Genomic DNA, 12,208 nt, shown 5'->3' on the forward strand with positions numbered 1-12,208 from the left:
CCTTCAAAGAATTCTCTGTCTAGCTAAGGAAGGAGCCAGACAAGAGCAAATTATATTACACAACAATGCAATCAGTGCTTAACACATATGTGAAGATGTGGGAGAGCTCACACACACGAGAATTCAGAGTGAATTCTGATTGTGACAGCCAGTGACGTCTTCATGGAAATGTGCCATGCAAGTTAAGTTTGGGAATACAGGTAGGACCACGCTAGCTCGGAATACAGTGGTTTAGTTACAAAGTTTGGTACTCAGCTGGATTAGCTCTTCCTGGCTCTCCTACTTCCGAAGGTGTTCCTTTAGGCAAGTTACTGCAGCTTTCTGTGCCTTAGTGATGTCATCTGTAAAATGGGAGTTACTACGATACCTCCTACAAAGGATTGCTGGGAATCAAATTTAGCCTGCTGCCTGGAGTAAGTAAGTGTCCACAAATTACAACAATTGCTCATAGGGTCTGGACAGGTGGTTTAAGGCAGGGAGAGCAGCACGGAAAGGAACATGGAGGTGGAACGCACAAATTTAGGTGAGATAGCAGAGAGACAAGGGCTCTGCAATGGCCTTGAATGTTCTTTCCACGAGCCCAGACACTTCTGGAGGCACTGGACAGCTACTTAAGTTCTGGGAGAAGAGGAGTGACATCATCAGAACTCTGTTCATAGGAGTTAGAGACCTGAGAGGCCAGAAGAAGAGAAGAGCTGGAGGCTACTGAGTGAACGTAAAGAGAAGGGAAGGGGTCTGGATGTCAAAGCAGTGATAAGGGGATGCATCCCATCTACAAAGTCATACAGATGACCAGAGGGAGAAAGAGGTGATGATGGTGACAATGAAGAGGAGGAGGAGAAGAGAACGGGAAGAGGAGGAGGAGGAGAAGAAGGAGGGAGAGGTCTATCTTTTATCGCATGCTGGGTGGGTGCTGTGCTAAGATATCATAACAACCCCATGAGAAAGGAATGGCTTGGAGAAGCAGAGCCACCCGCCCAAGGTGACGTGGTTACTTAAGAGCAGAACCAAAATTTGAATCTGGTTCTGTCTAGACCGCGATACTACTCAGGGTATCAAAGAGTGACTCCAAAACCTGTTCTGCGATCCCAGCTTGAGAACGCCTTCCATGAGAGCGTCCGCCTCTCCTGCGCTCTCCAAAGTGCCTCCAGCTACGATATAAAGAGCGTCTACTGGGCTCACACCCCATGTGGGGCGCTTTCCATAGATTGTCGCCAGTCTTCTCAGCTGCTCTACAAGACGGTCCATTCCCGTCTCAGAGGAGGCAGCTGGGGCTCAGAGACACACCCAGGGGCACAGGGCTGCTGTCTGCAAGCCTCAGCTGAGATGACTGATCGGGGCCACCGCGGCACGATTCCAGGAGCACAGGGCAGCAAGGGGAAGGGGGCACGGCTCTTCCCGGTAACTTCGGAACCTGGGGACAGCCCACTGACGCCCTGGCAAGTGGTGCTGGGAGGGCCTACCTCGAGACTTGCTCCTCCGCTTCCGTTTCCCTGCCGAGGCCCTGCGCGGGGCTGGCTGCAGCTGACCGATCTCGATGGGCGTGTTAGCGCGGAAACTCTCCTTGAACTTCTGCATCAGGGACTCCACTGTCTCCTGCGTCGCCTCAGCTGCTGCTACAGGGTGGGCAATGGGGCTGAGGTTAGGGCTCGGCCCACCCCCAGCCCCTGGAGGACTGGGCCTGGCCACCCTGAGTCCCTAGAGCTCCCTCCCCAACCCACGATGATAAAGAAGCCACAAGTGCCAGGATCTGTCGGCCTCCTCACTTATGCATTCAACACACACCGTGTTCCAGGCAGTGCCCCAAGCCCTTGAGATAGGGTGGTGAAAAGTCAGACATAATCCATGATTCAAGGAATTCATAGCTAGGAAGGACACATATCCAAGCATTCCCAACGCTGCTATACTTTTGTGATAGGAGAGTACAGAGTACCAGAGTAGCACCAAGAAGTGTCCTTTCACCCATCCTGGGAGTCAAGGCAGGCTTCCTGGAGGAGGCACCTTAAGGGTGACTAGGAATTAGCAAAGAGAGTAGAATCAGGGTAGGGTTACTAAAGAAAATTGGGATAAGAAAGACTGACTGGGTAGGAGGAGAGGCATGTACAAAGATCCGAAGCCAGAAAGAGCATGGCGCTTAAGCAACTGACAGGAGTTCAATGTGGCTCCAAGGGAGCATGGGAAGGCGAGATGAGGCCAGGGAGGTAGATCGCCGTCAGTCACACGGGGGAGTTGGGAATGCATCCTAAGGGCAAAAGTTGTTCACTGAGAATTCACAGAAAACTGGCATGTTCAAAATAAGTCCCTTGGATAACACCTCCTAACGAGAGTGTGGAGAATGCACGCAGAGGTAGAGAGAGGCCAGTGCCAAAGCTTTGGCGGTAGCCAGCCAGAGGCCATGACGGCCTGAACCAGAACGCTGGCAGTGCAGGAAAACGGCAGTCCACGGGTCAAACAACATTTGAGGAGATAAAACTACAATACTGTGACATGGAGATCACTGGGTACAATAGCCCAACTTTACCGAAGGAAAACTGAGTCTCCCCACTCCCTAAACAAGGCATATGTCTCACTCCAAGCTAGCAAGTGGCAAAGTCAAGCCTTCTAACTCCCGGTCCAATGCTTCATTTGTATCAATACGCATGATGGATTTGTTAGTAGCCTCATTCTTATAAAGTTTCAAAATTGAGACTGGTAGAAAGTTCCAGAGAATCCTAAGAGTGAGGTCAGAAGGGCAGAGAGAAAAAGGTGGAAGATAAAAGAAAAAAAAAAAAGCAGAAAAGCTCAAGAAGGAAGGAGAGGGGCAACATAAAAGGCAAGGAGAGGAAATGGGAAAGAAGCAAAGGAAATTGTCTAAATGGCCTCACTGCCTTTGTTCTGAGAAATTCCCAAAGAGAGCCCCAACTTTGAAATCTTCAAGCTCAGCCCTCCCTCCATCTATGTCTCTAGAGGCAAGAACGCTTCTTCAGTTTGAGCTACCTGCTGTCTGAGGCCAGGAGATGGTATGAGCAAAAGATTCCTGTTTCTTTTAAGGGATTTCACCGGACTGGACAAAGAAGGCTTCTGAACATCCCCACACCAATTTCTAAGGAGCTCCTGTTTTCCCAGGTAAGCTTTTCAGCTTAGACAGATGCCTCTGGGGCATAGCTGGTTTGGGCAAGGGGCTCTGTGAGAAGCTCTGTCTTTGAGGACATAGGGGGAATCTATGTTTGCTCAGGAAAAGACAATTGATGATACACATAGACCGCATGTTGGCATTATAACTTTCTCACCTGCCTGTCTTGCTGTCTCCTTAGAGATCTCCATTAGGTCTACTTAAAGGTGAACCAAGAAGAGCAACCCAGACACGGGACACCTACTTCAAGCCTACGAGGCACAGCCCTCCATCAAGAGGCTAACCTCCAATTCTGAGAAGCACTTCCACGCCCAGTCCTGATGGTTTAAACCCAGGGATGAGCATCACTGGCCCGATGCTGTAAGAGCTGGACTATACTGTAGTTAAAAGTTTAGAGCAAGCCATAGTCTGGAATCCTCCAAGGGAGGGGCTCATACAGGTCTGCCAACATCCATGCCTTCATTCATCTTCCTATTTGTTCATGCATCCATTCAACAGTGTTTCCAGAAAAACCATAACGTATCTGTGACAAGGACAGGAGGTATTGTCTTAGCTCGGGCCACCAAAACAAAAATCACAGATTGAGTGACTTAACAAAAATTTATGTTCTCACAGCTCCGCAGGCGGGAAGTCTGAGATCAGGGTGCCAGGATGGTTGGGTTCTACTGAGGTCTCTCTCCTTGGCTTACAGACAGTCATCTTCTCACCATGTGCTCACATAGTAGGGAGAGAGAACCCGAGGCAGGGAGGCAGAGACAAAGAGAAAGAGAAACCGAAAGAGATAGATCTTCCTCTTTTTCTGACACCACAGTCCTATCCGATCAGGGCCCCACCTTAATGATCTTATTTAATTTTAATTACCTCTTAAAGAACCTATCTCCAAATACAGTCTGCTGTGGATTGACCTGTGTCCCTCCAAATTTCTTATGTTGAAGCCCTAACCCCTGGTGTGACTGTATTTGGAGATAGGGCTTTTAGTAGGTAATTAAATTTAAATGAGGTCATAAAGGTGAGGTCCTAATCCAATAGGATCAGTGTCTTTATAAGAAGAAGAAATCTCTCTCTCTCCTCTTGCTTTCCCCGCGTACATGCATACACTGAGTGAAGGCTATGTGAGCACACAGTGAGAAGGCAGCCATCTGTAAGCCAGACCCCAGCTGTGTCGGCGTCCTGATCTTGGCCTTCGAGCCTCCAGAACAGTGAGCAAATAAATGTCCGTTGTTTAAGCCACCCTATCTACGCTATTTTGTTACGTCAGCCCAAGGAGACAAACGCAGTCACACTGAGGTGAAGGCTTCAACATACGACTCCGTGGGGGACGCAGGCATACAGTCCATAACAAGGTACGATGGTAAAAAGACAAACAACTCCCCCTATAATGCTCACCATATAGACAGGATGGACCAAGATTAGTGAAATGATTGACACAGACATGTAAACCTTTTTAAGTGACATATCCCACAAAGGAGAGGTGAAAGAGGATATTAAGAGGCTCTCTTAGCGGAATATGACCTAGTTTAGGAATATCACGGACACTTGCTTCAAGGAGTGGGTAGTGGGACTAAGGGTTGAAAAGAGTAGGAGTTAATCAGGTGATGAGGAGGTGGGGTGGGGGCGAAGAGAATACAAGAGGAGGGGACAAATCCAAACAAAGAGCCCTTTAAGGAGAACGGATGTGGAAGGGACAGCACCACCACTCGCTGGGCCCAAAACACTGAAAGCAAGTGGCATGAGATGGTGCTGGAGAGGTAGGAAGTCCTAACCCTAATCCCAGCCCCAACCCCATCCCCCACCCTTCTGGGCCTTTTTAAGGACAGAACACACTGACGGTTTTAGACAGAAGAGTGGCTTGATCAGATTTTCATGCACGAAAGATCGTTCCAGCAGCAGGCAGCAGAATTCACTGGAGATGGACAGAAATAGAAGAAAGACCAGCCAGGAGGACGGGGCATTGGTGCAGAAGTCCCCATACGGGATGATCCCCTGGATTGGGCAGCAGAGGGAGAGAGAGAGAGTAGACAGTGGAGCAGAAAGAACAGAGACAGAAATAGTGCAGACAGAGAAGTGGGCACATCTGAGAGTTACCCTGCAGACACAACTCCCTTAGGAGGCGGTGGCTGACTGGAAAATGCGGGTGAGGGAGTAGCACGCATGGAAGATGACTCCGGCCTGGCTTCCACAGAGGCGTCATGAAGGCGCCTCTCAAGGAGAAGGGGAGCTCTGGAAGAGAACACATTCCAGAGGACCAAAAACATGAGTTGGGTCTGAGCTATGAATAGCTGGTGTCTCCCGGATGTGTAAGGAGAGGTGTCAAGTAGACGGCGGGTTACGTGGGTCTCACGCTCCCAGGAGAGAGCTAGACTCTCTGGAGAGTCTACACACGCACTCCTTGGAAGAGGTTCAGAAGCACAGTGTGTGGTGGTTACGAACACCAGCTTCTGGCACCGTGCAGGCAACAGAACACATGTTCATTCTGGATCTGTATGGGCTCTTCTCCATTTGCTCCCCCTGATCCAGCGCCACCCCAGGTTCATTCCGCCCCACTCTATGTCCTGGAGGCAGACCTTCAACGCACTATATCCCTGCTCCTTGTTACATGGCCACCAGTTGGCTTTGCCCATTGGGATGCTCTGGCAGGGTACGGGAGGAGAGGATTTGGACATGGGTCTTCCCTTGCTCCTTTCCTGTCTCTGCACTCTACTCCTCAGAGTCTGGGACCCTTGACAATCACAGCTTCTGCCAGGGGCCCCTGTCCACCAATCCAGTCCTCAAATCCTTCAGGAAAACCATTTCCTCTCCCTGCCCCTTCGGTTCTAAGAGTCAGTAGTGGCTTCCTGAAATTTCTTGTTCCTGGGTTTTCAATACCCCCTGTTGATTCTCTTCACTCTGCCTATGCCCCATAAATAATTCCTTCATTGAATTTCTCCTAAAAGGCCCATACGAAGGTCCCTTTGTCCAGCTGAGACCTCGACTGATACACCATCGCTTTTTGTCGTGCCTCTAACATTCACCAATTCTAAAGATCAGCCTCTTCCCATCCTGCTATTTCTGCTTTCCTTTCTCCAAAACTGATGCAGACGGGACTGGCTGGGAGGAGAGGAAGATGCAGAGAGGGAAGGTTTGCTCCTCTGAGCTGCACAGGTTTCTGATCCCGGCTGTAGCAAATCCCATCCATCTGTTTGGCTGCTCTCGCCTCGGCAGCAGTGCCAAGAGCCCAGACTTACAGGGGAAGTGCCTGTGCAAGCCCCTCTGTGGCCCACCTCGTTCTGCCTCCCACTCTCCCCCGCCCCCATCCCTCTGATCCCTTTTGGTAGCTCTATCAATATCAATATATCAAGTTGTCCAAACAAGCCACACTACCTCCTGGTACCCGCTGAGCTCTGCCTCCCCAGAGCAGCAAAATGCTCACCCGTCGCCTGGATGAATGCAACAGATGGTGCCTGATCTGAGCATCGCGGCAGGCCCGGGAAGGGAGGGGCGGGAGGGGGAAGCTGCCTCTTTCTACCATATGAGACACTGTCAGGTTTAATGGGTATGAACCGCTGGGGCCTGAGCAGAGGAGCCCCAGCCCCCAAGACAGAGAGAGGGGAGGAGAGAAAAGGGGAGGAGGGAGGAAGAGAGAAACAAGAATGGTAAGGAAAAGCGTTGTCAGTAATAAAGGCAGGGAGATGAAAGGAGGGGGCAGAGAAGAGTGGAAGGGGAGGAGAGAGCAGGAAAAGATTTCAGACGGAATGGGAAGGGGGGGGAGTAGCAAGGACAGGAGAGGAGACAGTAAAGGCAGGAGAAGGGAAAGGAGAGGTGGAAGGGAGGGTTGACCTTAAGGGCCTTGGCAAAGGCATATGGTTCCCAGATACCAGGCAAGCTCCAGCCTGGTCCTCCGCCCTGTACTCTGTGTCTACCCTAGAACCCAACAATCCCACATTCAACCCCACCCACCCACCCCACAGCCTGAGATGTCCTACCACTGACACTTGTGTAAGTTCAGGTCAGGTTCCCACACCACCTTCATCACCCTCTTTAATTGTTCTAGACTCATCTAGCCTCTGCAGGAAGAAAATTCACCATTCTTGAATACCAATTCTTTGCTAGGCAAGGAGCCTGGCATCTCCTTACAGTTTCTCATTTATTCCTCCTAAAAGGCTTGAAAGGTAAGTACCATTAGCTGGTGTTTGAAATAAGGAAACTGAGGCTCAGGGAAGTTACATCATCTCCTAGGGTCACATAGCTGAAGAATGGCAGAGCTGGGAATGGGACCCAGGTTACAGGGACACTGATGACCCTGGCTCCATCCACCGCACCACACAATGCATCTTCTTTCTGGTTTGTTGGTGGATGGAAATGGAGAGTCCAGTCTTGGGGTTTGGAGGTTAGTTCTCAGGGCCTGAGAAAGTGACTCTGACAGCACAGTCCCTCTTAAATCATCCAGGCAAGAAGCCCCAGGCAACGTGGCCCTGGCTGGAGCCTTGGGCTCACCTTGACTTAAAACTGGCCGGCTATGCCAGGGGAATCTTGCTCAGTGTTGATGGTCAAGACTGTCCAGCCTGGAGGTCCTAGGCTCAACTCATGCCCCATTTTGTCAGCTTTGTCTCACTACAGAGCTATGTTCAGAGAACAAAGCCGCACGTGGGTATTAACTAGGCATACTGACTAGTGCAAGTGACAATGCCAACTCAGGTTCCAATGTCAGCTCTGCCACGTGTGACCTTGAGTCACTCCCTTCTCTTTCACAAGCTCAATTTCTTCCTTTGTAAATGTCTGTAGGGCTGTGGGAAGACTGAATATAATTATTTACATAAATTGTCTAACAAAGCTTCTAGAACATAGTAAGTGCTCAAGAAAGAACACTCATTAACAAACTTCCTCTCACTTACCCTTTGGCTTCATGACTGGTCAATCATTTCATTCAACCATCCATCCATCCATTCATGTGTCCATTCATTCATTTTGAAAGTCCCTTGCATTATAAAATATCCACTTTGAAAATTCTTTCAGAGCGTATATAGTTCCTCTTTTATTCGTATGTGAAAACAAAGGCACCATGAGACAAAGTCACGACAAAAGTCTGCAGAAGACCAAGGTCCAGCCCTCCGGTCTCCTGTTTCCACTACTCTTCCCTAATTCCCAAAATTCTAAGATAATTTTAACCTCAGATCTAGTGATGTTTAATTTTATATACCAACTTGTTTAGGCCACAGTACAGAGGTAGTTGGTCAAGCATTATTATTCTTGATGTTTCTGTGAAGGTTTGTTGTTGTTGTTGTTGTTTAGATAAGGTTAACCTCCAACTCAGTAGACGTTGAGTAAGGCAGATAACCCTCCATAATGAGGGTGGGCTTCACCCAACTAGTTGAAGGCTTTCACAGAAAAAAAACTGACCTCCCTCAAGGGAAGAAGAATTCTGCCAGCAAATCACCTTCACACTGGAGCTGCAGCATTAACTAGCCTATTGGTCTACCCTGAAGATTTGGGACTTGTCAGCCTCCGGAATCATAGGAGTTATGTCCTTAAAACAAATAAACACACAAAGAAACAAATCTCTAGATAGATGCTGATAGTGATAGAAAGCAGTAGAGAGACAGAGAGATAGAAAAAATATATATAATCAATAGGTGATGGAGATATAGATTCCTCCTATTGGTTCCATTTCTCTAGACAACCCTGACTAATACAGACCTCAGTCTGTGTCCCCAGGCTTTGGACTGGACACACTTAGATGCCAGGATTGTGGGGACAGTAATAAGAAGACATCCCTGTCCTAAAGTACATGCCAGCCAGGAAGACCAGGTATGAAAGCAAAGAGCCATCACATTGGGCAGGTGTGAGAATCCGGTCACTGAATCCAACACTGCATCTCATATAGGAGCCACCTCTTCATGAAAAGAAAAGAAAAAAAATAAGAAAATAGTCAGTATTCCTCAACCAGATGACAATACTTCACGAGTAGAACAAATTTAAAACAAAACCCAGAGACGCATTTTTTTTTAAATGGCCACCTCTTCCCAATTCTCAGGGTTAAAAAGTTGATGGATAGAATTTTCTCACTTTTTAGTTTAGTTTTTTATTTTTCCCTCCCACACATTTTCTTAAACCTTTGATGCCTGCTACAGCTTATCTTCAAGCTAGCGCCTACAGGCAAGACAAATGAACAAACAGCAGCAAATATAAATTGGAAAACTTGGGAACAGCCTTTTCTTACAAACACGATCTTGGGCCTGTCAGCTAAACGTGCAGACTTTGAGGGTGGTCATAATTTCTGCTGGAGAACCGTATCAAGCTGGAATGATGGAATGAGAATTAGTGATATTTTCCTCTGCTCTCTTAAAAACACAATACCTTCCAGGTTCTCCGGAACTGGTTCCATAGTCCCTAGCCAGGACACAGATGGTCTCGAAGATTCTTTCCAGCTCCATGGCCCTGCAGTTGTAAATGTAAATGAAACTGTGCTTTCAATAAGATGAATGCAGTAACCACAAGAACTGCACTCTCTACTTTCCAGACCCTTCTCATCTCTCGAGAATGCTATCCTTGCAATCTCCTACTTTTATAGAGACCAGAGAGGCACAGGTGATTTCCAGAGTTTGGGCTGAAGTTGAAACAGCAGGCCAGCCAGTCCTGTGCAAGAGAGAAAGGGTCAAGTCACTGGACAGGCAGGGTCCGGGCCTCCTTGGTCAGTTGATTAGCACCTGGATAGCAAAGCATGGCCATGGAAAGGCTTTGGAATCAGCTGCAGTTTGGAATGTTAAGCCCTGTTTCTTACCAGCTGTGAGATGTGGGCAAACCACTTAACCACACAAAGTCTCAGCTTTCCCAAGTGTTAAGCTGAGGTTTGCAATTCCAAATTCATAAAGCTGTTTTTGGATTAAATGAGATGCTAAAATGCTTATCGTGGTGCCTGATGCAGAGTAAGCATTTAAGAAATGAGAGCTAATACTGTCATTTTTATGGCCAAAAAGATCTTAAACCATCAGTCATCATGAATCCTGATCTTCTGCCCAAACCTGCAGGGCATAGATGAGTCCAGAATCTGTTGGGACTCACAGACCCTAGCCAAATTCCTCCCAGATTCACCCTTGCTGTAACTGCACAGGAAGGCCAAGAGTGTGTCTCTGCGCTGCCCGGGACTGGAGGCCCACCTATATTCTACAACTGGCATTCTGCAGCCAACACCAGTCCTGGGTGCTGCATCCAGACGTGGGCACTGGGGACACGGGGATGAAATGTACATTGCCCTTTCTGTCAAGCATGATGCTCTTTAGTGGAAGAGACACGTAAACATAATGATAATAGCATGTGCTAAATGCCCAGAGAAGTGTGACAAGAACACTGAGAACGTGCCCTCCAATTCCTTTTGCAAGTGGAAAGGCTCTGGAAAATTCCTGGAGGAGATGCCAACTCGTCCGAGCCTTAGAGAATGCAGAACCAGGTAAAGCGGACTATATAAAGAGTGCCATCCACAGGCGAAAGGGACAAGGATTGTAGAGAAAACCCCACACAGTTTGGTTCTAGAGATTCAAGTGAGAGATGATGTCATTACCAAGAAAATCCACCTTCAACTAGGAAGAGGGGTGGCTCCTGTTTTGCACTTCCATCTCCTTTCCCAAAGCCTCATTCAAAGAGCCCACTTACTTTGAGAGCCCTGCCCTCCGGCCCCACCACCCTTTCCCGTGCCCGGCCCTGCTATCTCAGATACTCTGGGTACGGGATGTGCCTGCACTGTAGGAATCCCTCAGGCTTGGGTTTCACCTCCATTCTCTCTCATCGACGCACTATGTGGCTTTAGGTGCTGGGTATGTTTCTTTACGGCCCTAAATCCCAGTTCTTCGCCTGTAAAACCTTGAGCATAAATCTCCCTCAAGAAGTGTGGGGTTTTGTGGAGTTTTTCTGGTTAAAATCCAATGCAATAATATATGCAAAGTGCTTAGCTCAGGACCCAAAACAGATTAAGCACTCCACGAAGTATAGCCTTTAGTATCATTATTGTTAGCCGGCTTAAGTGAGATAAGCTTGCAGAGGGCCTTGCGCGGAGTCAAAGCTTAATGCACACTGCGTTCTTCCCTTCCCTTTTGGGTAACTCATCGCCTTTGACTAAAGACTGTGGACTCGAACTCCCTGTTGTCCTCTCATGTATAAACTTTACCGTCATGCCTGGCTCCTGTGAAGTCCAGGCATTCCGTCTCCACTCTCCTTCAGCCAATTCCCATGGTTACGCCATGCATATAGCCAAAACCTGGGACCTAGGTACAGCTGCAACATGAATCCCGGATCCAGAACTTCCGCTCATGGCCCTCTGTCTACCCTCATGCCTTGCTCTGCCATGCTCATCAAGCTTATGCTTCAACCTCTAAGGGATTCCTAGGTCTCAAATATATATATATATATATATATATACATACACATATGTTTCTGATGAAGACCTAGCTCCATCATCATGAGCCAGAGGAAGCTGTTTTCTGGCAGCAAGGAGGGAAGATGCCCACCCTCTTACCCCAACTCCCTTTCTCCCCAGAAATTTAACATTTTCATGGTTTCATTTTTTCCCCCCAGAGAGTCAGCTTAGACCTCCCTGGTTGATCTGTGACCAAGGTTCACTTAAATTTCCATCCCAATTTGTCAAGGACATCTCATTAGTCACGTAATCATAATAGCAGTAATAATAACATTTACCATTTATGGAGTGTTTGTAAAAGTGATAGGTATTCAGGTAAACAGTTATGATTGAATATAATTTTCATAATGACTGTGGTGCATGAAATTATTAGCCTTATTTCTTCACACACACCCCCCACCTACACCCTTGCTATAGCCTCTTTGTAGATGGATTGCACTTCATTGCACCTTGATTTGCTCTTGGCTGTGTGACTTGTTTTGTCCAATGGTATGTGGGTGAAAGTCAACATAGGTCAGTTACGAGCATAGGCTTCAAAAGGTACCACATTCTTCTGTCACACATTTACACCTGCCACCACCATAAAGAGGACCTGTCTCAGCTAGCCTGTTGGTGCAGGGAGGAAGAATGACACATGGTAGATTCACAGTTCTGCAGCATGGACCAGCCACCCTACTCTTATAGCCTAGGGCACCGACCCCCACCCATCT

General features: G+C 48.0%; 1 protein-coding gene across 3 annotated transcripts in view; it reads right to left on the minus strand.

The window, feature by feature from the left end:
* Positions 1-12,208, minus strand: part of ASTN2 (astrotactin 2) — an 844,134-nt gene that overhangs the window by 592,171 nt on the left and 239,755 nt on the right. For 2 of the 3 annotated variants that reach the window (XM_026513856.4, XM_026513855.4), the window contains exon 4: positions 1,464-1,616. The exons of the other annotated variant lie outside the window; for it this stretch is intronic. In XM_026513856.4, coding sequence (XP_026369641.1) covers positions 1,464-1,616 — 153 coding nt within the window. The remainder of the gene's footprint in view (positions 1-1,463; positions 1,617-12,208) is intronic. 3 annotated transcript variants of the gene reach the window in all.

Source organism: Ursus arctos, unplaced genomic scaffold (assembly GCF_023065955.2).
Source record: "Ursus arctos isolate Adak ecotype North America unplaced genomic scaffold, UrsArc2.0 scaffold_18, whole genome shotgun sequence".
NCBI lineage: Eukaryota > Metazoa > Chordata > Mammalia > Carnivora > Ursidae > Ursus > Ursus arctos.